Source organism: Bombus bifarius, unplaced genomic scaffold (assembly GCF_011952205.1).
Source record: "Bombus bifarius isolate JDL3187 unplaced genomic scaffold, Bbif_JDL3187 scf7180000008178, whole genome shotgun sequence".
In the NCBI taxonomy this organism is placed as follows: domain Eukaryota; kingdom Metazoa; phylum Arthropoda; class Insecta; order Hymenoptera; family Apidae; genus Bombus; species Bombus bifarius.
The window spans coordinates 543,969-569,944 of NW_022884495.1; the positions used below are offsets into that span (position 1 = coordinate 543,969).

At 31.7% G+C, this 25,976-nt stretch overlaps 5 protein-coding genes and 1 non-coding gene across 13 annotated transcripts in view; 3 read left to right on the forward strand and 3 right to left on the reverse strand.

Moving 5' to 3' along the window:
- The window catches only part of LOC117209632 (actin-histidine N-methyltransferase), a 25,101-nt gene extending 23,270 nt beyond the window's left edge, over window positions 1-1,831 (reverse strand). Inside the window, exons 1-3 of the mRNA XM_033451872.1 lie at window positions 1,373-1,831; window positions 549-1,040; window positions 29-152 (exon numbers count right to left, since the gene is read on the reverse strand). Coding sequence (XP_033307763.1) covers window positions 29-152; window positions 549-1,040; window positions 1,373-1,493 — 737 coding nt within the window. The 5' untranslated portion in view covers window positions 1,494-1,831. The remainder of the gene's footprint in view (window positions 1-28; window positions 153-548; window positions 1,041-1,372) is intronic.
- Window positions 1,832-3,086: 1,255 nt separating this feature from the next.
- On the reverse strand, window positions 3,087-11,721 carry LOC117209628. 7 transcript variants are annotated; one of them, XM_033451864.1, is made up of 11 exons: window positions 11,409-11,721; window positions 10,886-11,321; window positions 9,560-10,084; window positions 9,381-9,484; window positions 9,113-9,302; window positions 8,646-8,763; window positions 7,843-7,990; window positions 6,678-7,537; window positions 4,986-5,553; window positions 4,317-4,887; window positions 3,087-4,217 (listed from the first exon to the last, which is right to left on the reverse strand). In XM_033451864.1, the coding sequence occupies exons 2-11, from the start codon at window positions 11,271-11,273 to the stop codon at window positions 4,048-4,050; spliced, it is 3,642 nt and encodes a 1,213-aa protein (XP_033307755.1). In that variant the 5' UTR covers window positions 11,274-11,321; window positions 11,409-11,721; the 3' UTR covers window positions 3,087-4,047. The 7 variants fall into 7 exon arrangements, with proteins under 7 accessions (XP_033307755.1, XP_033307754.1, XP_033307758.1 ...); XM_033451863.1 differs by having other exon boundaries at window positions 11,406-11,721; XM_033451867.1 differs by having other exon boundaries at window positions 10,892-11,721.
- Window positions 11,722-12,111: 390 nt separating this feature from the next.
- LOC117209602 (G patch domain-containing protein 2) lies at window positions 12,112-14,966 on the forward strand. 2 transcript variants are annotated; one of them, XM_033451801.1, is made up of 5 exons: window positions 12,112-12,379; window positions 12,887-13,062; window positions 13,397-13,748; window positions 13,852-14,054; window positions 14,114-14,966. In XM_033451801.1, exons 2-5 carry the CDS (start codon window positions 12,906-12,908, stop codon window positions 14,821-14,823), a joined length of 1,422 nt encoding a protein of 473 aa, XP_033307692.1. In that variant the 5' UTR covers window positions 12,112-12,379; window positions 12,887-12,905; the 3' UTR covers window positions 14,824-14,966. The 2 variants fall into 2 exon arrangements, with proteins under 2 accessions (XP_033307692.1, XP_033307693.1); XM_033451802.1 differs by lacking the exon at window positions 12,112-12,379 and adding an exon at window positions 13,219-13,324 and having other exon boundaries at window positions 12,903-13,062.
- A 289-nt stretch (window positions 14,967-15,255) lies between these two features.
- LOC117209539 (mitochondrial import inner membrane translocase subunit Tim9) lies at window positions 15,256-15,985 on the reverse strand. The gene is made up of 2 exons (XM_033451678.1): window positions 15,719-15,985; window positions 15,256-15,531 (listed from the first exon to the last, which is right to left on the reverse strand). The coding sequence occupies exons 1-2, from the start codon at window positions 15,764-15,766 to the stop codon at window positions 15,295-15,297; spliced, it is 285 nt and encodes a 94-aa protein (XP_033307569.1). The 5' UTR covers window positions 15,767-15,985; the 3' UTR covers window positions 15,256-15,294.
- A 1,616-nt stretch (window positions 15,986-17,601) lies between these two features.
- Window positions 17,602-20,229, forward strand: LOC117209627. The gene is made up of 2 exons (XM_033451862.1): window positions 17,602-18,043; window positions 18,137-20,229. Exons 1-2 carry the CDS (start codon window positions 17,650-17,652, stop codon window positions 18,226-18,228), a joined length of 486 nt encoding a protein of 161 aa, XP_033307753.1. The 5' UTR covers window positions 17,602-17,649; the 3' UTR covers window positions 18,229-20,229.
- A 5,026-nt stretch (window positions 20,230-25,255) lies between these two features.
- On the forward strand, window positions 25,256-25,327 carry Trnat-cgu. The gene has a single exon. It is a non-coding gene; the product is annotated as a tRNA-Thr (tRNA).
- Window positions 25,328-25,976: the final 649 nt, after the last annotated feature.

Genomic DNA, 25,976 nt, shown 5'->3' on the forward strand with positions numbered 1-25,976 from the left:
ATATTAAAATCGTTGTTTTATTACTTACCAGTATTTTTCATAAGTAAAAACATCCCTGAGTATAGCAGATACAGCATTATTGTTCTTTTGAAATAACTTATTAAAGTAGGCATACTGTCTTGCAATATTTCTGCATTGTTTCAAAGCGGCCTCTGCAACAAAATTTATATTAAAACTTAGTAAAGTCAAATTTCGATAGAAAATGAAAGGATTGCTATAATAAGGACGCTACTTCGTTTTTCGGTAATTTAAGTAAAGTAACAAAACCAACTCCAAATTAATTACAATAAAATCAGTTTTTGGAACTTTCTGCCACAAATTCATAGTCAACTAATACTACTTGTAGTAACAAATATTTACACTTTTAAATATAATATCTTTCTTTCTCTTCCGATACAAAAATAGAATTTAATATTATTTATTTTTTGTTAGAGCTACTATCTTGTTGTTGTATATTCTTCAATTAGCAAAAAGTTAAAAATTACAAAATTAAGATAGTAAAAGAAATCAAAATAGATACGTTTCTAATAAATTTCATCGACATTTACCTAATGTAGGGCTGCCTTTAAGTTCATTCATATCTGCAGCAGTCATGTATAGCACGGTTGTATAGGTAGTAGGAAGAATATCCAAGTAAGGTTTCCATTTCGAATATTCTTTGTGTTTTTCAATGAGTAGGGCAATCGCAAGTGCTACTTGTGGCATAAGTTGTAATAGAGGATCGTTTTGAAGAGCGACCAGCTCTGGAGCCGCATTATGAATACTGAAAATAAGTTCCCTAGGTATCCTTAAAATCAACTCGTTCTCAAGGAAATTACGTTCCGCTTTTAAGCCTAGGTCGTATCCCGGAAATTCAGCCACGCTTGCTCCGTATACGTTCGCGCCATTCTGTTTGAGCCAATTTATGAATCGTCCAATCCCCTGGGACCGTTTCGGCGACTCCGTCTTCATTTCCTCCAACTGTTTAACCTTCTCCAAAACCGTTGATATCTCCACGTAATTGTTCCATAGTTGCGTTTCACATACTGAATTAAAGCACACTATTTCAAAAAAGATAAGAATTACTCTTTGTAATAGACTGAATGCATTATCAAAAAATTATTACATGTAAGAGGCTCTTTCAACCTCTAAACGAGAGGTTAAACGGGATACATATTTCATGAATCTTAGATTCTCAACGATATAAAATTCATAAAATAATTTTACATTTAATATTAAAATGTATTTGTTTATTTTTACAGTGATAACATGAATATTTAATGCGACTATCTAATAATTTTTCAACCGTATTACGCTAAGGCGCAGAAAAATGATAGAATTGTAGGAAGAATAAATTGATATATAAAAATAAGTTCATGAAAATCGTACTCACGAATAAATAGTCTTTGGCACAAGGCATTTATCACGTTTCTGTTCTCTAATTTTGTTAATTGCCTTTGATATAAAACGAGTTCTTCACTTGTGAATGATCCATCAGAGTTTCTTCTGTCCATGTTTGTACTATTTCACGGCACTTTCGTGACTTCTCCTCGCATTTAGATGCATTATAATGTGTAACGCGCGCCTACGACTGGCAAGAATAAACACTTTTCGTCGAAACGAAAATAGAACATTCGACGCTCTGCCTCCTCCGACTCGAGCGACATAACCTCAAAGCTGCAAAGAAGAGCTACTTTCGTTCTGTGTATACCACGAACTCCACTGCACTTTATTGATTTCAATTTCTGTCAGAGGTCACCTACTTTCGCAATCACGCCAAACTCCTTGTCGCAATCACATTTGAACACTCTTTCCTTTTTTTCCCTCCGAGATATATGCCCATGCAATTTTCCTGAACAAAATATGTTCAGTAGCAAAATTAATTGCACCGTTGCATTTATATAACAAAAAGTGACTATTCAACATAACGATTATATTATTTATATTGACATTTACGCGATATGATATATCTTCTTAAACACGCATATATTTACGTTCCGAAAGTACACATATGCGTATACTTATATATAAATTTAAGTATCTTCCTCATTTTTTGTACGTTTCCCCCAAAATTACTTAATAAAATAGAGTGAAATAGTACACAAAGCATAAATAACACAAGTTTCGTTTTAGTATAAGATTTGTATTGTACAAAGTATGGAAATAAACAAATGATTTGAATAATAATAAATTTATATTGCCTTTATATTTATAAAATTATTATTAAGGAGGATCCAAAAACATAGGTGAGATAATTATTTACAAACATAAAATAATGATTTAGTTCCTACTTTACCTTCCTATCTATATTTATAAATGTAGGCACATTATTCATAATAAAAGAATTACAAATGCTTAGTACATATACTATATATAAAATAACAAGAAGAAAGATGGGCAATAGAAAGGAAATAATTAAATTTAATAGATAAACAAATTAAAATATGTGGTAAATGAAACAAAAATTTGGAAAATGATTTTAATTTGGAAAAAGATAAATATTACCAATAGTTTAACGTTTATTAATTTGATATAAAATTCTTTGTAATACTCGTATTAAGGCTAACAGCCACAATTATGTTTATCCTTATATTTAATTTTATAATATTCACATTTTATATTTAACGTAAAAAATATTTTCTTTTATATATTTAAGTCATTTACTAAGAATATATTTTTAGGGCCCCCTTAAAATTTATAAATTATTCGATTTGTGTACAACTAAAAATAACGTAATAAAACATTTTTCCGCTGCAAAGTAAGATAACTAATTGTAAATTTTTTACAAAAGCAATCAAAATACGGACAATAAGTATATAAGTTATTTAAGAACAACAAATTGGTATAATTAATTAATATCATTAATTGAAATATTTTATTTACTAATATCACTACTCGCGAACGTTTTTTATTACCTTAAAACTACATGTGCAATTTTTTGCATTAAAAATGTCTCGCGTTTGTTTATTTTTATTATCTGAATATAAAATTTAATTTCCGACTTTAATTTTCAATTGCTATACATTTCGTAAATATTATCAGAAAAATAAAAAACGAGAAAGAATAGGGATTGAAACATCTATATTAATCGGCAGAGAATTCAAATATCCTGGTTAGGAAATTTATCGTAATTGCGTAAATTGTACAGATAAATCATTACGTCTTTAGATTATATTTAATTACGCGTTATACAAAATTATAAGTATATTATACATTCTACAACTTTGCCCATTAACTGCTTAATATTTCTTTGCAGCGGAAAACTCATATCTTAAATACTAAAGATACACATACAATTACTATATAATTTAATAATATGTACCGTTATTTATACAGCCTAACCTCTAAATAGAGCCTTATAGACAACATGATTTCCTCTTTTACTGCTACTTCAATAGAAACTTATCGAAATTCACTTCATACCACGAAATTAAAACTACAATTTGTTTTGACTCAATGGATTGTGTATGTCATAAAAGTTCTACACTTTGTAAAAACCGAAAATAATACACTTTATCCCCTTAATAAATGTGCGCGATATTTTCATATATCTTAGTCTCAGTTAATTATTTTAAACATTTATGATTCTCTCTCTCTCTCTCTCTCTCTCTCTCTATAATTCAGACAATTCTGTTCATCGTGGATACACATTACAGTATACCAAATAATTTGCGAACATACATTCCATGTACTGTAATCTACAAATGTTGAGACTTTCATAATTTTTTAAATAATTTCCACAAGGATACCAGCCTCTCATGAATTTTTGCTTTGCAGCTAAAATAGCACGTGATGCATTTGTGGTCCCCTGTTTTTATCACTAAAGGATTCGAGAAGAATAATATTTATGGTTACTGTAGAGTGTATCAATACACTATTCAAGGGGAATTAAAGACTACAAAACACATAGTATATTAATATTAAATTACTTTTGATCCAACGCGCAAGTATTGGAGTAAATTGTGCAGACATTATGGAGTCAAATTTACAAAATTTTTAATTTTCTCACATCAGGTATTTTTCTTTCCTTTTTAGTATATGTATTCATACACTTTATTTCATTTTCTTCTATTGTGTTGCAGTATCTGAAATGCTTTGTCGCCACGTAGCATGGAAAGGAATCTTCAAGATTTTAACCCTCGTTTTAGGCAAGGCAGTTAATAAAAGTTTTTGGAGTTGTGGTAATGGTAATATATCCACTTGAGGATTTGTTTCATTCGGTTCCTGTTTGTCATCACCTGAAAAATAAAAGAAAATATATAGAATTAATTCTAAAACACATTCACATTTTTTTTATATAATATAAATGGGGATACACATATTTTAAAGGTACATATAAGTACCTTTTTGATTGTCATTTTCATCTTCAACATCCTCGATTAACTTTAGACAGGGTACCGGTTTTAGTACTGGTATCGCATCGCCAGTGATCTGTTTACTTATTATTAGATTACATTGATCAATAAATAATTCTGTAACCCTAAGTAACTCAAGTGTAACGCCCCATACAAAGTGCGTCAAATTATTTGATAATTCAGTAACACCACCAAGCACCATATTGTTAGACGTTGCCGATTGAGATATGTACGTTGGAATAATTAACAGCCTTTTAATATTCTTACAGTTTGCAAGACATTTGTCAAAGCCATTTTTGACATCAAAATTGACCAGTTCCATTTGACTTAAGTTTTGTAACTTAGATACACCTTCCAAAATGTCAAATGTACAACATGAGCCTTGACCTTTCTCCAACCTAAGACGTTCTAATTTTTGTAACTTTATTAAAACTGTAGTACCAAATTTATCTGGAAAATCTGAGCATTCACCCAATTCTAGAGTTTCCAAATTAACTAATGCTTGTATTATATTGATTCCCTTCTTTCCAAGTTCCTTAACTGATGTCAAGCTCTGTGAAGTATAAATTTGGTTTAAATATTGAAAATATAATTAGAAGAAAGAAGAGTATAAAATTAAAGCAAAACATAGACAAAAGCAATTATACTTACCAACTGTGTTAGTTGCGTTAATTCCTGTAGAGGTGTGAGATCTTCTTTCAAAGACATACCACTGATTGCTTTAAGCCTTAATTCTTGGCAACGTTTAAGATTTCCAACTGACTCTAAATTTAGGGAGTCACACTTTATCGACATTGCACTCAATACTTCTAATTGAGGGCAACTTCTAATAACTTCTTCAACAACCATCACAGGACATTTACATAATTCTAGTTTGACAAGGCTAGTTACACGTGGTATTACTACTAAAAACTTCTCCCAAATGCTGTCAGATTCGCCTGCTACAAGCATTTTTCGAAGATCTAAATGTTGAGTACCATGCCTCTGTAATGTATCTGCTAAGCCATCCCAATCTGTTACTTGACTATTTTTCATTCGTACAGTTTTCCACAGAGAAGGATGCGCAGCCAAATCTCGCCACATTTTACACACTCTTGCAGCCCGAAGTAATTCTTGTACCTTAAGGTATTGAAATATGCGCAGCAATGCATGATAACCAGCACACACTGAATCCATAAAATGCTGCTGTTGTTCTTTGTCCTGCCGATTTTGTTTCCTTCTGAAAGTATTAAAATAAAAATATTTTTAGGTGATTTCTTTTAAAACAACTGGCCTATATAATAAGGGTATCATTTCTTATATGTATGATGTTGGTTATAATTAAAAAAAAAGAAACTAATTTTACACTATTGATGAAATCTTTTATTTAATAAAAGAATATTATGATTTTTAAAGAGGCTTTTGAAGGACCAATGATTTACAATAATAATAATCGATAATTTTATACTAGCTACGTTAAATGGAAAATAATTAAATGTAAATAAAAGCCTCTGAAAGAACTTTCAAAGGTCGAAAATTTATCGTTCTGTAATTGAATGGAGGTATAGTAACAAAAAAACAAACATAAATAGGAGGTGGAAATCATGAGGAACAAGGATTTTCGGACGTTTTTGGGAAAACGCACTAAGAGATTTTTTGTGTTTCAGCTCGCACATGTCTTTATATCTGCAAATATAAAAAGTAAAAATGAATTAGATTTTTTCCACTGAAGCACTTATCAGTAGCTGTATTTGTAATTGTAGCATGAATGTAAATGATGTATTGTCCAATATGCTGCATACATTTTTAGAAAAGGCTTTCAATTAAAATACAAACATTTACTTTGATACTACAATTACATAATACCTGCAAGAACCAACGATATGTGATTGTTTTGTTCACTTTTCACATGTCACGAAAATTTGGCCGCATTTCTAAGAAGCTAAGGCAGTGTGCTTCGATCACAAGATAAAATCAAATTCATTTTCCACCTCGAACTTTTATATTTCCAAATATAATAAACGTCAGTATATATTGCATTTACAATACTATTTGTATAAATTTTATATAACACGAAAAAGATATGTAGTTACATGCATTATTTTCTTTTATAGTTCTATAGAATCATTCTATAGAAATAATTCTACAAAATTTATAAAAATATTCAAATAAATGAAATACTTTATATATATATACATATACATGATATAAAATCACTGAAAAACACGTATATCTTGTAAATACAATATGTACAAAGCAACTGCCAAAACCTCAAAAGAGAGTTGCCTTAACTTATTTGGAGAAAATATTTAAAAAAAGGAAGTAAAACAAATATATATGTGTGTTTGAGAAACAAACACTTACTTGCTGTTTATTTTAACAGTACCCAAACTACTTGTCACAGAATGTTGCGTATCTACTTTAAATAAGTCATTATTTGTGTTAGTTGTATTTGAATTCTTTACTATACTCTTTTTTTCAATTGCGTTACAATTTTCTGATTTCTTACTTTCTACTGCAAGATCTGTTGTACTAGATAAGTCATTTTGTGATTTAGTTGCTGTCAATATATCAGTTCTATCATTACTATTGTACGTTTCATTGGTTTTCTCCATTATGGAACTTGGTGGAAGTCCTGTATGCGATGCATCTTTTGACACATCTTTATCAATTGATTTATCAAAAGCATCTTTTTCCACAAATTTTGTTGTTAAAGAAGTACGTACTTTTGTGGACATAGAATTGTCAACAGCGTTTGATATATCCGTAAGTGTACCATCCTGAAGTATAGGAGGTTTATCACCAATTTTATCAGGTTTCACAGTTATAGCTGGCTGAACAGCCATAGCATTATTTTTTGGTACAACAATATATCTCTTGCCCCCCATTAGAGCAATATTTTGGGCCGGTTTTGGTAAAATTCCATCATGACTTTGTAAAAATTCGCTTTCTGTTTGAGCAAACCAACTGCTTTCTTTATTATCTGAATTTAAAGGAGAATGTGATGTTGCAGAGGATGTTTTTGACACTTTAGTAGCGTTCCGCGATTGTGAATCTGCATTATCAGATTTGGGTATTCGTTGAAGCTTTGGAGGGCTTAGATTTACTTGATGTTTTGATTTTGTATTTTGTGCACCTAGCATACTGATTGGTATCAGTGGAGGAGGTGTCAAAGATGGATTCGTTTGAGATTGATGAGATTCATTAGTATCCTGTTGACAGTTCTACAACAAAATTAACGCCATTTATTTAACATATCATTACTGTCAGCCAATATGTATTTCAAATTTTTTATTTAATTTATTAAAATATATTTAATAAAAAATAAGTAGAGGATTAAAAATAAATTTTTGAAATAATATATCAAAATATGTATGATATTTAAAAAAGGAATCTCAAAATTTGGAAAAAAATTATACTGTTCACATATGATACTATAAAAGAATATTACAAAATATTAATATGAAAATTGCTTAATAAGTTAAAATAAATTTACAAAAATATATCTTTTGTTATAAAAAAAACTTACCTTACAAATATAATTGTCACCTCCTGTAAACCCTATACCACCAACACACTCAGGATGATATAAACAGAGACACGCACGACATTGTAAGCTTGGTATCAACCCCATACTGGTTGAGCATCTTATACTGCATGGTTCTTGAACTTTGGGCCTGTAAGATGTGCGTTGATTGGGGAAAGGGGTTAGGAATAAAACAAGTAATTTAAGTAAGGGATTTAAGGATCAAAAGGATAAAGGAGGACATATAGCCATGAAAAAAAATAGAAGGGAAAATTTGAACTATTTCAAAATAAAATTTTGAACTCTGTAATTATATATATTTGCTATAGAGCATGCACTTTAATCATCAACATGTGCTCTAATGTATTTTTTAATTTACAATGCAAAATGTAAAACTTTCTCTTTTAACATTTCTTCATTGAAGAAGAACATTTACTACAATTATTAAGGAAAGTTTTAGATAATTAGAATAATTAGAAAATATGAAATTTGATAATAAAACTAATACATTAATTATTCAATAATAATTACTATAAAAATGCAATGGTGCAATTTTATATAAAATATTGTATATATCTTTATACATTGTACATTATATATCAAACATATAATAAAATTCTAAGAAATTATTTTCATGAAAAAATTTAAAGGTGCACATGCTGTAAAATTTTCATTGGGCCTTTTTAAAGCATATTAAATATGATTATTATCATGTTTAATTATTAAGCATTTAGGATACCCTTAAATATTGCAAACTAATTACAATTGAACACTATAACAAAATAATTAAAATATCAGGCACTCACGTTAATTGTCTTTTTGGTTTAGGAGGTGATGGTTTTTCTACAGGTAGCTGACTTCTTCTTGTACTTGTTCTTTGAGGTGGAAGTACCTCCCTTTCTTGAGAAGGTGACTTTATTTCTGCTATGCATATTTGAACAAAAATTTTTGTGAAAATAATAATTTATCTTAAAAATTATATGTAGAAACTTCTACTTATATATATATAAGTGATTAATTTCCTCACTGGAATAAATTATTAGACAAAACTAGAACATATAATTTAGAAGTTTCAAAATTTAACATAAATATTAAGCAAAAATATTTCAGATATCAAAGCTAAATAAGGTTATCCTATATATAGTAATTAGAAGTGAAATGTGAATTTTTTACTTGATAAAGACATTAATTGCACAAAACAATTTCAGTAAAATAATGTAGTAATTACTTAACAAAATAGAAATAAAAATTTCATATTGATATTAATGCATACTTATGTGTGGGGTTTTCTTTGCAGACACTTTCACCTTAAATCCTGTTGATATAGCTTTTGGTGATTTGGTAGCAGCTTTTGTAGCCACTGGAAGAGGCGCTGATGCAGGTTCTTCTACAACCCTTTTACCAGGTGTACCTCTCTTATGCCCCATACTCTTTCTTGGTGTAGTAACTGATATTCCAGGCCCCTATTTTCAAATTACAGTTAACATTTTATACAATTTTAATAAACGTATATTAAAATACATATAAAGCAAGTTATTTACTTTCATTCTTTTTGCATCTCGAATAATCTCTTTTTCCGGATCATCAGGACCAATTGGTTCTTTAAGGAAAGTAAAATTATCAATAGTTAACTCTTTTGTATTAACTAAAAAGAAACATATCATATTACTATAATTATTACTTATATTATATTATTATTAGTATACAAAACTATACTTACGAAATTCTGCTACTTCTCTGAAACTTCTAACCTTTTTGCCCTTTGGTGTATAATAATAGATATCAGCCATTCTTTTAAGACTAGAATCATTAGTTGCTCTAAATACCAATTCTCGTCTCCAACCATATTTAAAAGGCTCTTTGAATGCTGGATTTGATATATCACTTGATACTTTTTGTTTCCCAGTACTTCCTGGACTAACTCCACGTAATAAACGATAACCTTTAGACTTTATTGATGTTGCTGGACTACTGGCTGCGGATGATGAATTTGTTGACTTAAGGGAAGTGTCATCTGTTTTCTGTGCTTCTGTTTCTGATTCAGCAGTATTTGGCATTCCAAGTGATTCCGTTTCTGATTTATCAGATTCCTTTTCTTTCTTTACTTTATCTATATCTAATACATAGTCGCCATCGTGCATTCTGTTATCACCCGAATCTTCATCATCTTTTTTCATGTCAAAATTCTTCCTTATACTATATCTAAATCGTTTTGCCAATTGTGCCTCTGCTATTTCAGCTTCAACTACAAAAAATCATGTTAATGCTACCTAATTTTTTCATTATAAATTCTGTGTATTTTAAAGTATCTATATAATTGAAACAACACATCTTCATAAATTAATACATATTTATATCACAATTTTATTTAATGCAAACATGTTGAAAATATAGCATCCTATTATATACATAGCCTACATTTATACAATTTCATGCCTTATTTATAAAAGTAAAATGAGGTATTATTAACATAAGTATGTTTGACTAAGATTTCAAATATATTTATTTAAAAATTAATTCAAATGATTACTTCTTAAAGAATATACATCTACAAAAATAATGATCTGTTCTAAGCATAACATTAATAGCTTACTGCATAAATATTGAGCACCCATTTTTAACAATTACAAGAAAATCTGTTTTAAAAATTCAATGGTATTTTATAATTAAATAAATATTTTTTGCATTATATTTATCTTTATTAATAGCATTATAAAATTGTTTGTAAATTGTGCATTGATCCCTTTCAAAAACATAAAACGACAAAAGTGGATCATGGTTGTTGAAACTATCTCTGTGTACATAAAATACCATAAACAAACATTTTATTTTTAACAAATCTATGAAGTAGATATAAATGTAATTTTTATACAGCATAAAGCAACAATCAAGAACTATCTGCTGCATATAAAAAGCCAAATTTTACAAAAAGTGGACATACAATATTTGTGCAGTATGTCATTGGCATAGTCTTTCGCTCTCATGATATGACACTTGCTGGCAAGCATGTAGGCTTGCATCTTGAATAGACCATAACGATAATTACCAATACCAATTAATTTCTTCAAGATACGACTTGCTAGCTCCACTTTGTTATCTCCTTGTATATCAAAACCATTGAACTCCATAGATTCCTCTGAGCTAAGATCGTCAGGCTCCGATAGCTTCCGTTTGCGTCCTTTTGTATTTAATGTTGAATCACTTTCAATGGTACTAGTTGAATTTGCCTTGAACTTACGTAGCTTTCTTCTAACATTGATTTCCATACCCTTTTTCGGCGAGTTCCTAATGTCACCGTTCACGTCCTGTTCATCCATTTTAGGGGTATCCACTTTAACTTGCGTTTCTTGTAGATTCGGCACACTACCAGCTTCTAGGTTAGGATCCTCGCGCGCCCCATCGGCATTCCCGCCATTCACATTAATACCGTCCATTGTATGGCCCCTTTGGGACCAAACACCGATCTTATGTACTTTAACAACCTATGCGTGAAAAACGTTGATTTTCTGTTATTTGTCACTTTATAAAAGACTCCATCAAACGTTTTAAAATATAAGCAATTGTACTACAGTCCCCTCGCGTCTGGATACCACAATCCCGCGCTCATCTGTCTGCGAGTGCGCATAACATACGCGCAGACACCACTACGCGCTATTTACACAACCGCCAGGATTTTTCTTGATACAATTTTGAGCAGTTCCTCATTACGCTAGCACATCACACTCATACGTCGAATTGATCCAAGAAACTTTTGCTGCAACAAAAATTATTTAATTTCCGTAAATACGGTTTGAACTGGCTCGAACGAGAAACGACAAAATCCTTGAACAGACACGAAGCGTCCATAAAACACACAACCGGAAATGGCCGAAAAAAATATGCAGAAGGCGCATTTACAATGCGCATAATTTTCAATGCGGTATCTTATGAATAATTCTAAATTATTTATAATTAAAATTACTTTGATAACAGAATTATGACATAAAATTTATCTAAGTAACGAATCATTTCGTAGTTTATATAGTTTGATATTTTACGTATGATGTACATAAGAACGACTCGTGAATTATTTAATATTTATATGTTTGATTTAATATTAATAAATAATACATGAGTACTTTTGTTATCACCCTTATTTGTATATACATACGTATTATATATATATTATATCATATATATATAATATATATTATATATATATGATATCTGACATATATCTGATATCAATCTGATATATATATATAAAATGTAACATGTTAATAGCCGTTTAGTTTTAGAACATACCGGTGATTAGTTAGTTGAACCATGACCAAATTATTTCTTGTGGGGACACACATATATCATACCGTACAAATACGGCTTCACACCATACCAAAATAAAGAAGATAGTGAGGATCTGTGGCACAAAGTGAAAACACTTTTGTAATTCACAGATTTCTAACATTTGTTTCCGTTTTTTCATTGCTAACTAACGAAAACATTGCTCCACAATGTTATCAATTTAAGGAAAATTTACACCTTCCGCTATTATATATACAAGGTAAGCATAGAAGTTACATTTTTTTATCTTGCGATTGATTAAAAGACGACGTATTCGAAATTTCTACAGCTACCAATTTACTCTTGATAATCAAATCTTCTTAGCAATGAGACGAAGGTTTTAAATTTTAATATATATTTCATTAAAATTTGTTATCAGTAAAATAGTAAACAAAAAATATGTATAAGATAAACTTATCAAAAAAAGTAAATATTGTACAGTATATTCAAATTAATTTTTAAATAATATATATTTGTTATCTTATAGATACTTATCAATTATATACGAAGTTAATATATAGAAATTAATAGATATAGTATTATTATTTATATATAATTATGCAATTATAATTAAATAGTATAATAGATTAGATGATTTTATATCTTTAATATTATTTAATAATTTAGTAGAATAGTTTAATTAAAATTTATTACATAACAATTTTTCAATACTGTTACAATTTTCTAAATTATATTATATATCATATTTACTATTATTCATTGTTAGAAACAAACATATCCTTCAAATGGAGCGTGTTTTGAAAGCTGTACCAGCGGATTTAAGAGTAAAAATGGAGGCACTTGTGCATGATTTAACTTTGGCATTAGAAGAAAGCAATAATAGTGCAAATGTGAGACGCAGATGGGGTATTAGGAGAAGGGCTCGTTCCACGGGCAATATTCGTAAGTATAAAACAATAAAAACATAAAACAACAAAATTTGTTTTCTATGAAATTATTTGAATACTTCGCGAGTTAATATGTTATATAAATGTATCTCAAATAAAGATTAAAATGAGTTCAAGCGCATATATTCTAACCACATTTCTATGAAATCAGTTCCAGTCTACTTCTACAAGGCAGACAGAGGATTGTTATCAAGATTGTGTTTATAGAAACCATATTTCATTGCTCAAAGAAGTCAAATTTTATAAATCTTTGAAAAGTAATTTTTAACACTTGAAAAACAATTAAAGAATTTGGAAAATAATCTTTAAATAATTACTTTTTATTTCAGCATCACTTCATATGAATAAACAATCAGATGACAGTTCATCTTCTATTTGTGATATCCATATTCCAAAAAGTAATACTGTCTCTAAATATCAATCTGATAGTGATGATACTAATCAAACGAAAAGATTTGCACGTTTTTCTAATTCAAATAATGCTAGTAACATTGAAAGTGATTCAGTTAATGAGAATTTTGTACCTAGAGTAAATCCACGACGTAAACGAAAATTTAAAAGAATGGCTATTGACTCTGAGTCTAATCCTTCAACTTCTCAGACTGTTGCAATGTCAGCAACACTTGCAAATAAAAGGAGAATTCTTCGAAGTGATTGTAAAAGTAGATATGGAACAATATGGTAATATATATCGTAACATTATATGAAAATATTGTACAATAATAAGAGATTACATTCAGTATTACAGATTATTAATTAATTCCAAAATAATTTTTTATTGTAGGTGTGGAAAACGTAAGAGGTCTTGTAGAGAACGATCTACAGATTGTGATATGAGATCACTAAAACCAAACAGAAATACAAAATCAAAAAATCACATCAAAATGCAAACTGAAGATGGGATTGATTGCTCAAGAATATCTAGTTCAAGTATTTCATCTAGTGATTCAGAAACTGGACTTATCACAAATGATGAAGATCGTGAAGGTATTAACTGACTGATATATGCAATAGAAACTATAATTAGTTGATTCCTTTATCTTTAGGAGATGATGAACAGTCTGATTGGATTGGTGAACCAAGTTGGTGGGATGACGGAGAAAGTACTAATGAAGATAAAGTTAATACTGATTTATCATTCCAAATGATAATACATGGAAATTTTGAACATACAACACTTGAAACAAGGAAAACATATAGGAAAAGAATTCAAAGAATTCGGGAAGGTCTCAGCGGAAGAGAAATCCGCGCTGGTCGTCGGCATGTTGACAATAAACCTGGATATTCGATTATTACATCAGCCAATGAGAAAGTTTCTAGATTTTTACAAGATCCTACACAAAACGAGCTTAGATTACATCCTATGCGACAGCCTGAGCGAGAAAAACTTCGTCGGCTTGCAAATTTGTATAGTTTAAGTTTAAAAGGAGATTTAGGTTGTCCAATCTTGTATAAAACTCGACATACTACACAAGCTATTTGCGTAGATCAAGTATCATTTAACCGATTTTCTGGTTACAAGAGATTGAGGAGAACTCCTCCAAATTCACCTAATTCAGAATTAATAATGCGTAATCAAGAACACCAAATTTCTAGTACAAGTTTTGATTCACAAATCATAAGCCCTATGTCAAATTTAGATTCGCTGCAAGCATTACCACAATTTTCTCATTTCAAATGGGATTCAAATAGTATGGATATTGAAATTCATGGGAAAACAAAATTACATGATTTTGATCATTCAAAATCAAGTTAAACTGAACAATATTGTCTGTTAATTTGTTTCTTAAAGTAAATTATTTACGCATATATATATATGGTGCTTTCATGTATTACTTTTTTAATATGTAAAATTATTAAATATTCAATGTAAATTTGTTACATTGTTCTTAACTGTGATTAGAATTATTTAAATATATACATTTCTTAAATATTTTTATCCAGATTGATAAATTAATATACATATTTATTAATCTGTCAATCATTTCATATTTAATATTGTTTATAATACATATGTATTTATATTGATATTTGTTTGTAGCGTTACACATAATATATATCTCACCAATTAAAACATTATTTATTTTGCAGACTCTAAGCCTAATTCTTTGATATCTTCTTTCCAATTTTTTAATAACAATCCTATTTGATAATAATCAATAAACAAACGTAATAAAATAATAATAAATTAAAGATAATTAAGTTACATACTTTATTGATACAACATTCAAGACTTTTTACCCGCGCTCAATTTTTTCTGAGCAGCAAGTGCATTTTCATTAGCAAGCATTTGAAATTCTTCGAAACGTTCTGACATTCTTTGGTTCATCCTCAGATATTTGTCCATGCAGTTCAGAGCACAAGTTTCTTCCCTTGCTTGGACATTTCGTGTAGTAAACTCATTTATACAGTCAAGAAAACAAGTTTCTACCAATCTATTATAGGACGCCACAAAATCTCGAACCTGAAATATTATAAAAGTTTCAATAATTTAAATTTTTATTCTTTACAATTTATTTTTATTTTCACATAATAAAATTTATAATCCTTTATCTTCACATCAACGAATATCAACACGTTTATCATCTATTTATATAAGATTAATTCGGTTCTTTCATGGAATAATGCATGATATAACAACAAATACATACAGATTTAATTTGTTCAGCATCCACATTTGTAGGAATTTGCATCGCCATTGTAATGGTCTGATTTTGTTGAAATATATTTACGTAAATAAATTATCGATACACCACAAAGAACTAAAATATCTTTCATATAAATTATTTTAAGGTTAAATTTGGACTTCAATTGCCAAGCACGTGTAAGCTGGAAATATGTATGTACACTGTATATACATTATGTGTAAAATGTTGAACTTAATCTTCCGAACGTTTTTGATAGGCTGTAAAGATATACGATCCTAAAACTATCAGATCCAAATGTCAGTCGCACGTTCTAAAACTCGATTTTCCCAGTTTTAATTCATATATATTTTGGAACACATTATAAAGTTTTGTTTGTGAATACAAATTAATCTACGGAAACGAAGTATAAATTAACATTTCAGATAATAGTAAAATTTAAAATATGTGCAGACTACACAAGTAATAAGAATAAGAATTATTCAATGCTTATTTAATTAATTATTTAATATTTGCATAATCATTTTTTAAGTATTAATATGTACAAGGCATTAATGGTAAAAATATGGAAAAAATATCATTGTATAAATTAGTAAATAATCAGTTGATTAGAAGTAAACATACAAATTATTTATTATTATAGCGTAAAATTTATCAATGACACTCCGCAAAGAACCAAGTTTTAGAAAACGAGCAGATGTTTCATGTCAGCAGTTGATGGTAGTATTGAGTCAAAGTAAACTTGGCCTTTGTTTTGGATGTATCGAGAGTCTTATATTTGAAAGGTAAGACGGCCATTATATTCTTTATATATTGTTTGTATAATAATCTCTGTATTATTAGTAATTAATTTGTCTATTACGATAATACAAAATAAATTTGTATGCATATTTGCCAGCATAAAAGAAATCAAAATTCAAATTCAATACACATATAAAAAGGAATGTAATTAATTATAATAAATATTTGTAATTAATTACTTTTATTAGGATATGTAAATATTTTTGTACAATTTCTACATATTATATGAATATTATCATATTTACATATGTGTATGATATTTGATCTATAATTTGGAAAATATTTCTTTAAAAAATACATACATATTTTTCCATCCAATTTTTCATCGTATTCTATTGAGTATTGTATCACTGGTGTAGTAACGATGCAAAAATAGTTGACAAACGAGGGTTCGTAAAAGCAACAGAAAGCTTAAATACGTTACGTTATACGAATGCATTCTAACATTTTGAATGCAGTTCAAACAAAATTAACAAGATTCACATTTTCAATTTAAAGTATGTTATTATAATCATAGCATTATTCGTATTGTACTAAATTCTAGTTAAACTTTGCAAGGTTACGAAATGTTACCCACAAAATTCTTTTCTTTTTTGTTAGTCGTAAATCATAATGCTTTATTGATGCTGTTAATATTGTATTTCATGAGCTTCGTAACGGCAATGTTATATCCATCACAAATTAGTTGATAAAATACTAAGTAAGTAAATAATTATAAATTTTACTACTTTTACAATGTACTTTTATTTCAGTAATCAAATTTGTGATTACTATACTACCATAAGAAAATTGTTGTCCCAACGAACGCTGCATTCTATAGATGGCGCAATGTTTCAATTTTTCATTTTCATTTATTCTCTGTAATTTAATTAATTTTATTTCATTCACATTTATTTATATGTATTTATATGTATATACGTGCGTGTTATACACCTAAATAATTCTTATAATTTTTAATATTTAATTACATACAAAAATAATTTATCGTTTATATGAAATTGCTTTTAATTGTCACTGTTTTTATTCATATTAACTATCAATACTTTACAAGCTAAAATATTATTATAATTATATTGTTTCAGAAAACTGGACGAAAGCACAGGAACGAAAACTCGATTGGTACAAAATTTCGAAAGATGTCACATGATAATCGAAATGTTTCTTCAATCGGTAAATCTCTGAATTTCGTAACCAATAAAAGATTATGCCCGATAACGTCGCAACAGACGTCATCTACGAAAATGCTCATAAAGAACAAAAGGAGAGGAAAATGGACGAATAGCTCTACCGCAAAATATCAACATATGATAAATATTCCTGTCCAAGATGAAATTATAAAAATAAAAGAAGTTAAATCCAAAGAATATACGGAGTCCATCGATAACAAAAGCTATGAAGATATAATTGACGACGATCCAATTACTGTGTTGCGTAAGGAAATACAAGATTGGAGAATTAATGAACTATTAACATCTAGAACTGAAGAAAGGCTTACTGGAACTCCAAGTGAACAACGTAGTTACAATTATAGTACGTTATGAGTTAAATCATCATAAAATGCTTATGAAATATTTTATTTCGCATATTTATAATTAATCGCCATTGCATTTTCATTATTCATAGTTACTTCCGGAGAAACCACAAAGAGGCAACAAAGTCCTAACAACGTTTCCAGGGTTTCTACAATGCGTGTTGATTTCTCAGCAGCTACGTGAGTATTATGTACTTTCATGCACGTTTACTTATGCTATTTATACATCTCTGATATTAATGCAGATTCGCAAAATTTGCATAATTCTGAATCGAAAAAATTAACACATTCCATAAATTGGAATCGCAAATCAGACTATATGAATTGCACTTTCGTCGTGGGATATGCATAATGCTTCTTCGTCGTTATTTTCGTAACACGTGTTTCGTATTTACACGAAAGTGCAAAATGTTTACTTTCTGTTATGTGTTATGTGTATTTGTTTAAGTATAAATTACCAGTTGCATGTTTTATCATGGTGTTGTGATAATTAGAGTGTATGAGCGAGGTAAGTAGGAGAGAAATTTATATTTTTCTATTATTACTATTTGGAAAATAGTTTTTCGTTATTAACGTATTTTAATAATGGTTCCTGATAAGATATACGTTTTCTTTATGCTCGATAAGACGTGACCAAGCTGATTGTTATGCGTCGAAGAGTCAAGAAATAAGCTCGAGAGTGCGTATCTTACGTAAGTAACTGTAAATGAAGAACGATGAGAGAAACACGATTGTGTGTCTTCACGATGCATATGTACACGCGAGAAAGACTACGTCATTCTGGAATTTTCGAAAGTTTCGTCTAACCGGTTTCTGGTTGCGTACACAGTAAGACCCGTTTAGTACTCGTCGGTGCTTGCATCAAGATGAACTTCACAGTTCATATAGTATTTAACGTAATTAGCTGTTTATTTTTGTCCGTATAGATTCTAGATAAATATGTATAGTGACGTGACGTTTTGAATGAAACTAATGGAAAAGATAGGAAACACCTCAACCTAATTACAATTTATAACAATTATTAGCTGTTTCTTTAAGAATATACTCGTTTTATATGTATATATGTATGTGGATGAATCATATTTAGATATGTGGTAGAAGATAATAGAGATTTATGACTCATTAAATTAAGTAGATAATTTTACAAACAAGAAAATATTTTTCGGAACGTCAATTTTAACTTTCGCGCGCTTTTAGCGCAGTTCGTTGCGGCGAACGGTTAACGTATACACAGACACGGAGTATGTGGTTATCGGGAGGCCGTTGTAATTCTTTGGTAGTACCGTCACGAATGAAAAATGATAATGAGCATAGTGCTGTAGGTTAGTGAGAACAATAGCCACTTACGCTAATCAACGGAGGTGCATGCCGCGCGCGTTCGGTAGTAAAAATATTTTCGACGATAGCTCGTGCTACGAATGAGGAACGCCGAGACATTGCCGAATTTGTCCCCGACCATGAAGTCGTTCCTTCGTCGTGACTGAATTTTTGATCTTTAAGCATACGTGCACGCTTGTCATTTCGCCGATACCATGTTCGTGCGTATCGAGAAAGGATTTTACTTCGTCGAGTCACGAGTTCCGAGGACATTCGTCTTGAATACTTTCAAATGCATCATTCCCTATCGCGTTAATAATGGAAACGAAAAATAAAATGACACGAGAGGATTCAAGGTCTGCGAGGAAACGAGACTTCAAGTGCGGCCAGCTCATCCAGATAATGATGTAGGTTAGGTTCCCAGCGGTATATATCGCAAAAATCAACATTCTTCGTGTAGCCGAGGTTCGCAAAAAGCGTAAACCGGTTTGCCTCGTAAATGGCACACGACCGTGCGAACGGGAGACAGACACGAGGAGAAAGAGCGAGCAAGAATAAAGGACAAGGAAAGGAAGGAAATCTTTCAGTCGCGATTTACAGTAAAGCGATATTTCGTCAATATACTCGAAAAATATTTGAACATTTACTATACAAAATTTTTAAGTCCATACTGCATGTATTACATACATTTGTATGTATGTATCTTGAAATTTTATCAGCACTATAATGAGAACGGAGTGTCATGATTATATTGGCAAAATTTGAAATCAGTCTGAACATGTTTATAGGAATTATAAGATATTTATTGCAAACACATATTTACTAAATAAGATATAACAGAACTGCCCGTCTTAAACATAGTATAATAAGTATCAAACATGGTCCCAGTAAATATTGAAGCTTATTAGTATAATTAATAATTGGCTGTTTTTTTTTTTGTATTTTTGTGATTTCTGCGAAGTATATATTTATATTAAATATCTTTTAATTTCTATATCTGTTTTTTAGATCTGTTTCAAATGTTATTAATATACGTAATCATAATAGTAGTCGAATCTCATAACAATCCTAATGAAATTGCAAAATGTTTCATACAATACATATAATATACTCATAAAAGGTATCCATAAGTGTTTGAACACTTTTGTGAACCTGTGTATTTTTATCGGGAATATATTTGAAAAAGGAAGCGAATTATTTCGCAAATAACTACGACTCGACTCGTTTCGTTACAATTATTTCACACTCGAAGCATATCTTCGAGGATACATTATCTTTGTATCGGATTACAGTTGTAAAATAACTCCCAATGCCAGTTATTTTTCATCGTAATGAACCCACGCTAAGTCCATTATATACTTTACCGCGTAGCCGATTCATCACACGGCCTTAACAGTAATAGAACGATGCGTTTCTGATTCGTCAGCCACGTTTTTTTACGTAACGCTACGCGCAACGCTGCACGTGACGTCAGCTTGTACTCTCAATGTTGTCTACCAGTCAGCATCGTCGGCGGACATGAAATTCTTGTGGAGAAAGCATGCTTGAGCGCAGCCCAGATCCACGATGACTGTAAACGCAAGGTCAATGTCCTATCAAGCAAAAAAAGAAAAAAAATATGTATTTCTGCTCTCCGTCGAATCGACACGAAGATAATTCCTTCGTTGAACAAACAAAACGGGCGAGACGATTTTATTACAATTAAAGTTACGAGAGTAAACGTTGGTACGCGTTAATCAACTTCATAGGACACAGTTTTTCTACGTAACACCGGCGAGTGACGTCAGAGCATGCAGTGTGTCTGCTAAACCAACGTCGTCGACAGACACGGAAATCTTACGGAGAAAGCATGATTGAGCGTAACCTAAATCCCGAATGGCAAGGCCAATGTACGACGAAAGAAAAAACTACTAACCATACACAGACACATAAGAAATATAGTCCACAGGTGCCTTATGAACAGCGTAGCCCTTGTTGAAAGAAAATAAAGAGGTTTAAGGTTTCTCTTTCTCTTTCTAAGATATTTGACTCTAACAGATGGAAAAGAAAAGAGAGACCTCGTTATTTACCTCTATTTCTTTTCTAGCAAGGCTCATTTCCTCAAGACGGCATCCGAGGTCTATACTTCTAACGTCTATGCTATTAACGTACAACGTCACATAATGGAAACCGACTGGCAGCATTCTATAGTAAAATCATTTTCTTTATTTTATTCTCTTTCTACCGTTTTCCTATCGTTAGGATTTATCGTATCGCAAACGGACGATCACAAATTTTTATGAAACTTTTCTTTTTTATAGAACGAATGTTACATTGCGCCGCTACATGGTACGGCGTTGTTATAATGTTAGAGTAAAGCAGTTGAGCAGCACGTTTTTTACGTAACGCTACGCGTAACGCCAAGGCGTGACGTCAGCACACTCGGCGTCGCGCCAGCCAGCAACGACGCCGGGCGCGGAATTCTTGCGAAGAAAGCACTAACCGAGAGAAGCCGAGTATAACCGAACGAGACGACACGGCATAGTTGCACGAGGCGGCAACGCTGCGAGCGTCTGCTAGGTTCAAGGGTACGGAGTGGAGGTTGCTCCGCTCCGCTCGTCCCTAAGCCCGACACGACCGGGAGCTTGTCCCGAGAAACAGTTGGCCGCATGTCCGCTTTCATCCAACGGGAAACTTCTCGAAAGATGCGCGTAAAAAGCTTGTACGTTACTTATATACTTACTCGTGTATTCGGAGAAATTCCCTGTTCCACTGAAATGCGGACGAAGTTAAATGCTCCTAGCATTTGATGCATACGCTGCGTGACCGATTATTCATGGTGGAATTTAAAACTGACTCAATCGTTCAGAGTCATCGTCTCCTCCATTTATTTCTGTCTCTTTTAAATTCCCGTTTTCTTAGTTTCGAGACACGTCTATGTAGTCTCGAAATAAATTACGTGTCTTCGAAGTTTCATTTCGGTAGCCTTTAAAATAAAAGGAGATAGAGCATTTTTAAAAAGCGCTACTTGGCCATGCTGTGATTGTCATTTACTTACTGTAATTACTACATTGAGTAGTACTTTGCAATTGTAAGTACACGACTGTTTGTATTTTGGGTTCGCAACCGTTTCTCGATTAAAAATTAAAAATTTGTATTTCTTGAGTCGTGTCAACCCATTAATTCGAGGAAACGATATGTATGCACATGCTTGCAATACATTCATTGATAAGGTACTTCATGATATAATTTTCTCACCACTTTTGAGAACATAAATGAACATACGAAACACAGTGTAATAATCGAGGTATTTAGCAGAGTCATTGAATAGCCACGCAAGAGGATCGCGGTTAGTAACGAGGCTATTTTGCCGCGATAGCTGTGATCTTCTTCGAGACATAGAATCCGCTGGCAAGGATCCCAGCGAGTGAATAAAAACAGAAAGGAGAGAGTCATCGAGTCGACTGTGTCCTGCTGCTGGTTGACCTCGGCCCTGGCGTCGAGATCGACGGGAAACGGATTTACAACTCTGACATTCGCACTCGCACCGCGCACCAGCCGTGTGCTGTCCTAGTGGGACTCACAGAAGCCGAGTCATTGTTATGTCTGTCGTGAAAATGAGAGCAAAAGATGAAAATGGAGTGGAATTCAGCTACGATTTCACTTGAAATATTATGTTTCTGGGCGGGTGTTACGATTAAAAGGAACGGATGTAGCTTTAATTATGTTCCTTAATACCATTATGACACACCTGGTTATTGTACTATATAGTCACTAATGGTAGTGTCAAATTTTATCTCCATAATTCTTAATGAAATTTGATAATGTATTTCTGACAGGAAGTTACGATTAAAAGGAACAGATGTAACTTCAATCGCTGCTTTACTAGCATTACAACAGTTTGATTATTGTATTACATCGTCACTACGTCGCTATTGGTAATTGTAATTTTTTTAGTTGACAATAGAATTCATATGTGTACTTTGTAATTGAATGTAAAAGGTAAACGTACTTGTCATAGATTCCATCTTTCGCTCAAGGGGCCTAATAAGTGCCCCACGTAGCACAAAATTTCACTCTTCGTACATTATTTCAAACTGTCTTCTCACAGACATTAAAAGAGTTTCACCTACCATTCTGCTTACAAAGAACTCCGCAAGGGCAACAAACGGTTTGACAAAAAACCCACAATAGACATTTAACTTCTTAAAACCATGCAAAAAACATTTGTCTACGATCTTTCTCCATCCTCTGTCCTCTGGGTATATCTGAACAAAACTGTCTAAGGCCATCCTTCCTTTAATGCATACATCAATCTCTACACAGCAGCGAATTTTTACCGTGAGGCAACGGTATCATTTTTCTCAATTATACAGAGAACTGGGAAAACGCAAAAATTTCCAGGCCAGGCTAGAAAAATCGCGTCCTTTGTCCGCGATTCATATTATACATTGCGCATTCACTGGATAACATCTGCTTAATCGCACAATGGACCCACGGGTACGTTCCGTTGGGTCCTTTATTATAGCGTCTCAAAGAGTAGGACGAAAAGGGCCTGAAAAGGGTCTCTCCCTCCCGAAATCTTTAAGACGGTTTCAACATCTGCTCTGGCAGCTTCTACGTGTATATATACGTATAGAGAGAAAAAGGAGTTTGCACGTGTCCTTTGAGGAAGGGATCTCGGTGGCGTTCATTGTGATCGACGCGCAAAACGGGAAGCGACAATTGACATCTGTCTTGCGTTATGCAGGATTTCTGGGTCGAACTATTTTTGAAACGGCGTATGACAGGGTTGCCTTGCGTGCATGCTCGCCCTGGCATAAACATGTTTCCTGCCGATGCAGGCTACGCTAAATAGAAATAGATAATGTATTCGGTCCGTTCTCCACGAGACGCGTATTATTGGATCGTGCGTGAGTCTCGAAATAACGCTTTTTTTCTATTTCGAAAAACTTTCCGACGCCGGAAATATCGGGAACGCGAAGCGTATGGAGTTGCATCCATTGTTTCTAATTTTAAGCTTGTTTTTCGTGAATGAAACGAAGGGAAAACCGAGAGAAGCGAATGAACATTAGGTTGCAACGTACGTAGGTACTCTCGCTCAGAAGTTCGAAGCATGTTAGGATTTCAATTGCGCTACGAAAAATATCCTAAATACGCAGTATATTAAAAACAACGAAATAAAAATTGTACAGTAACGAGACACGAAACAGTTATCAGTCGGTGAACGGTCGGGTGTTAACAAATAGAAACTCGAGCAGCTCGAGCGTAATCAAAACGAACGTAACTTCACTGATTCCATTATCACGAAGCGCAATATGCAGGTTATTTTTGTTCAGGAGCCACGTTAATCTCGCAGAAGCGGTGCCGATGACTTTTAATCGCGTGCTTCATAGCCGCCAAACTGCGTCTGTTATTTCTGAAGCGTGCACTCGCGCGATTTCGGTAATTAATGTGTACTTAGGTTGATATTGCTATGATGTGCAATTACTCGTTACGTAAATTGTTATATCATTCTAGCGATATTTAAATTCTTGTGTAACATGCTCATAACATCGCTCATAACACACATTCGCACACCATTGTATTTATTACGGCATCTACGAACTAATTAATTAATTTCAAGTACATTAATTTTTATATAATTTAGTAATACTTTCACATGAGATTACCTTCTCTTTTTGTTACATACATATATCATAATGCTTAATATACGATATAAATGATGGAGACCAGTCTCTTGAGCTGAGATAAGTAGTTACAAATAATATAAATTTGATAGTTTATAATGTAAAAATGTTTTTATTTCCTTTTTCTTTTGTATTTATAGCTTTATCGTTGTAATATAAATTATAACGTTATCATAGAGAAAATCAAATCCTGATAAATTTCATGGGAAGAGTGAAAAAGAGCGAGCCTCTTTAGCTCAGTGGCAGAGCACTGGTCTCGTAAACCAGGGGTCGTGAGTTCAAACCTCACAGGAGGCAAATTTTTTTTTGCATTTATTACATTTGATTCCTATTTTAATTGTAAAGAAATTATTAAACGTTGTCAAGATCTTATAGCTTTAATAAAAATTAGCTGGAATTCGTTTATAGGAACAAATTTATATCGAGCTTTTATAGTACAAACTATGAATCAAATGTAATTTCAAACGCGTATTCTTATAATGAGTATATATGCAATCACTTGTTTTTATTCAAAGTAAATTCTGTGTCAAAGAAGAAATAGTTAAAAATTGTAACAGTTAAACCCTAATATTTGAACTAATAAGACGAACTGGACAGGATAACAATTTAGTGAACCTCTATTATCGAAACTACTCGATTATACGAACTGCCTTGTTCACCGACCTGTCCAGATGAACTAGACTCTCTTGTATAAAATAATTAACACGTAAAAACGAGAATTAAGTGAACTATCCTAATACATTTTATTCTTAACTGAAAGTGGTGCTTAACTGAGGCTCGTGCCAAACACCACCTATCGAATCGAAAGGCAAATTAATGTAAATGTAAGGAGAGATTCGTTGGATCATCGTCAATTATTATAGGAAATCGGCCTGGAAACGGCGATTCAAAATTCAGCTTGCGTGTTGGAGGCTGCGAATGCGTCCCACGTAGAAGCTGCGCATTC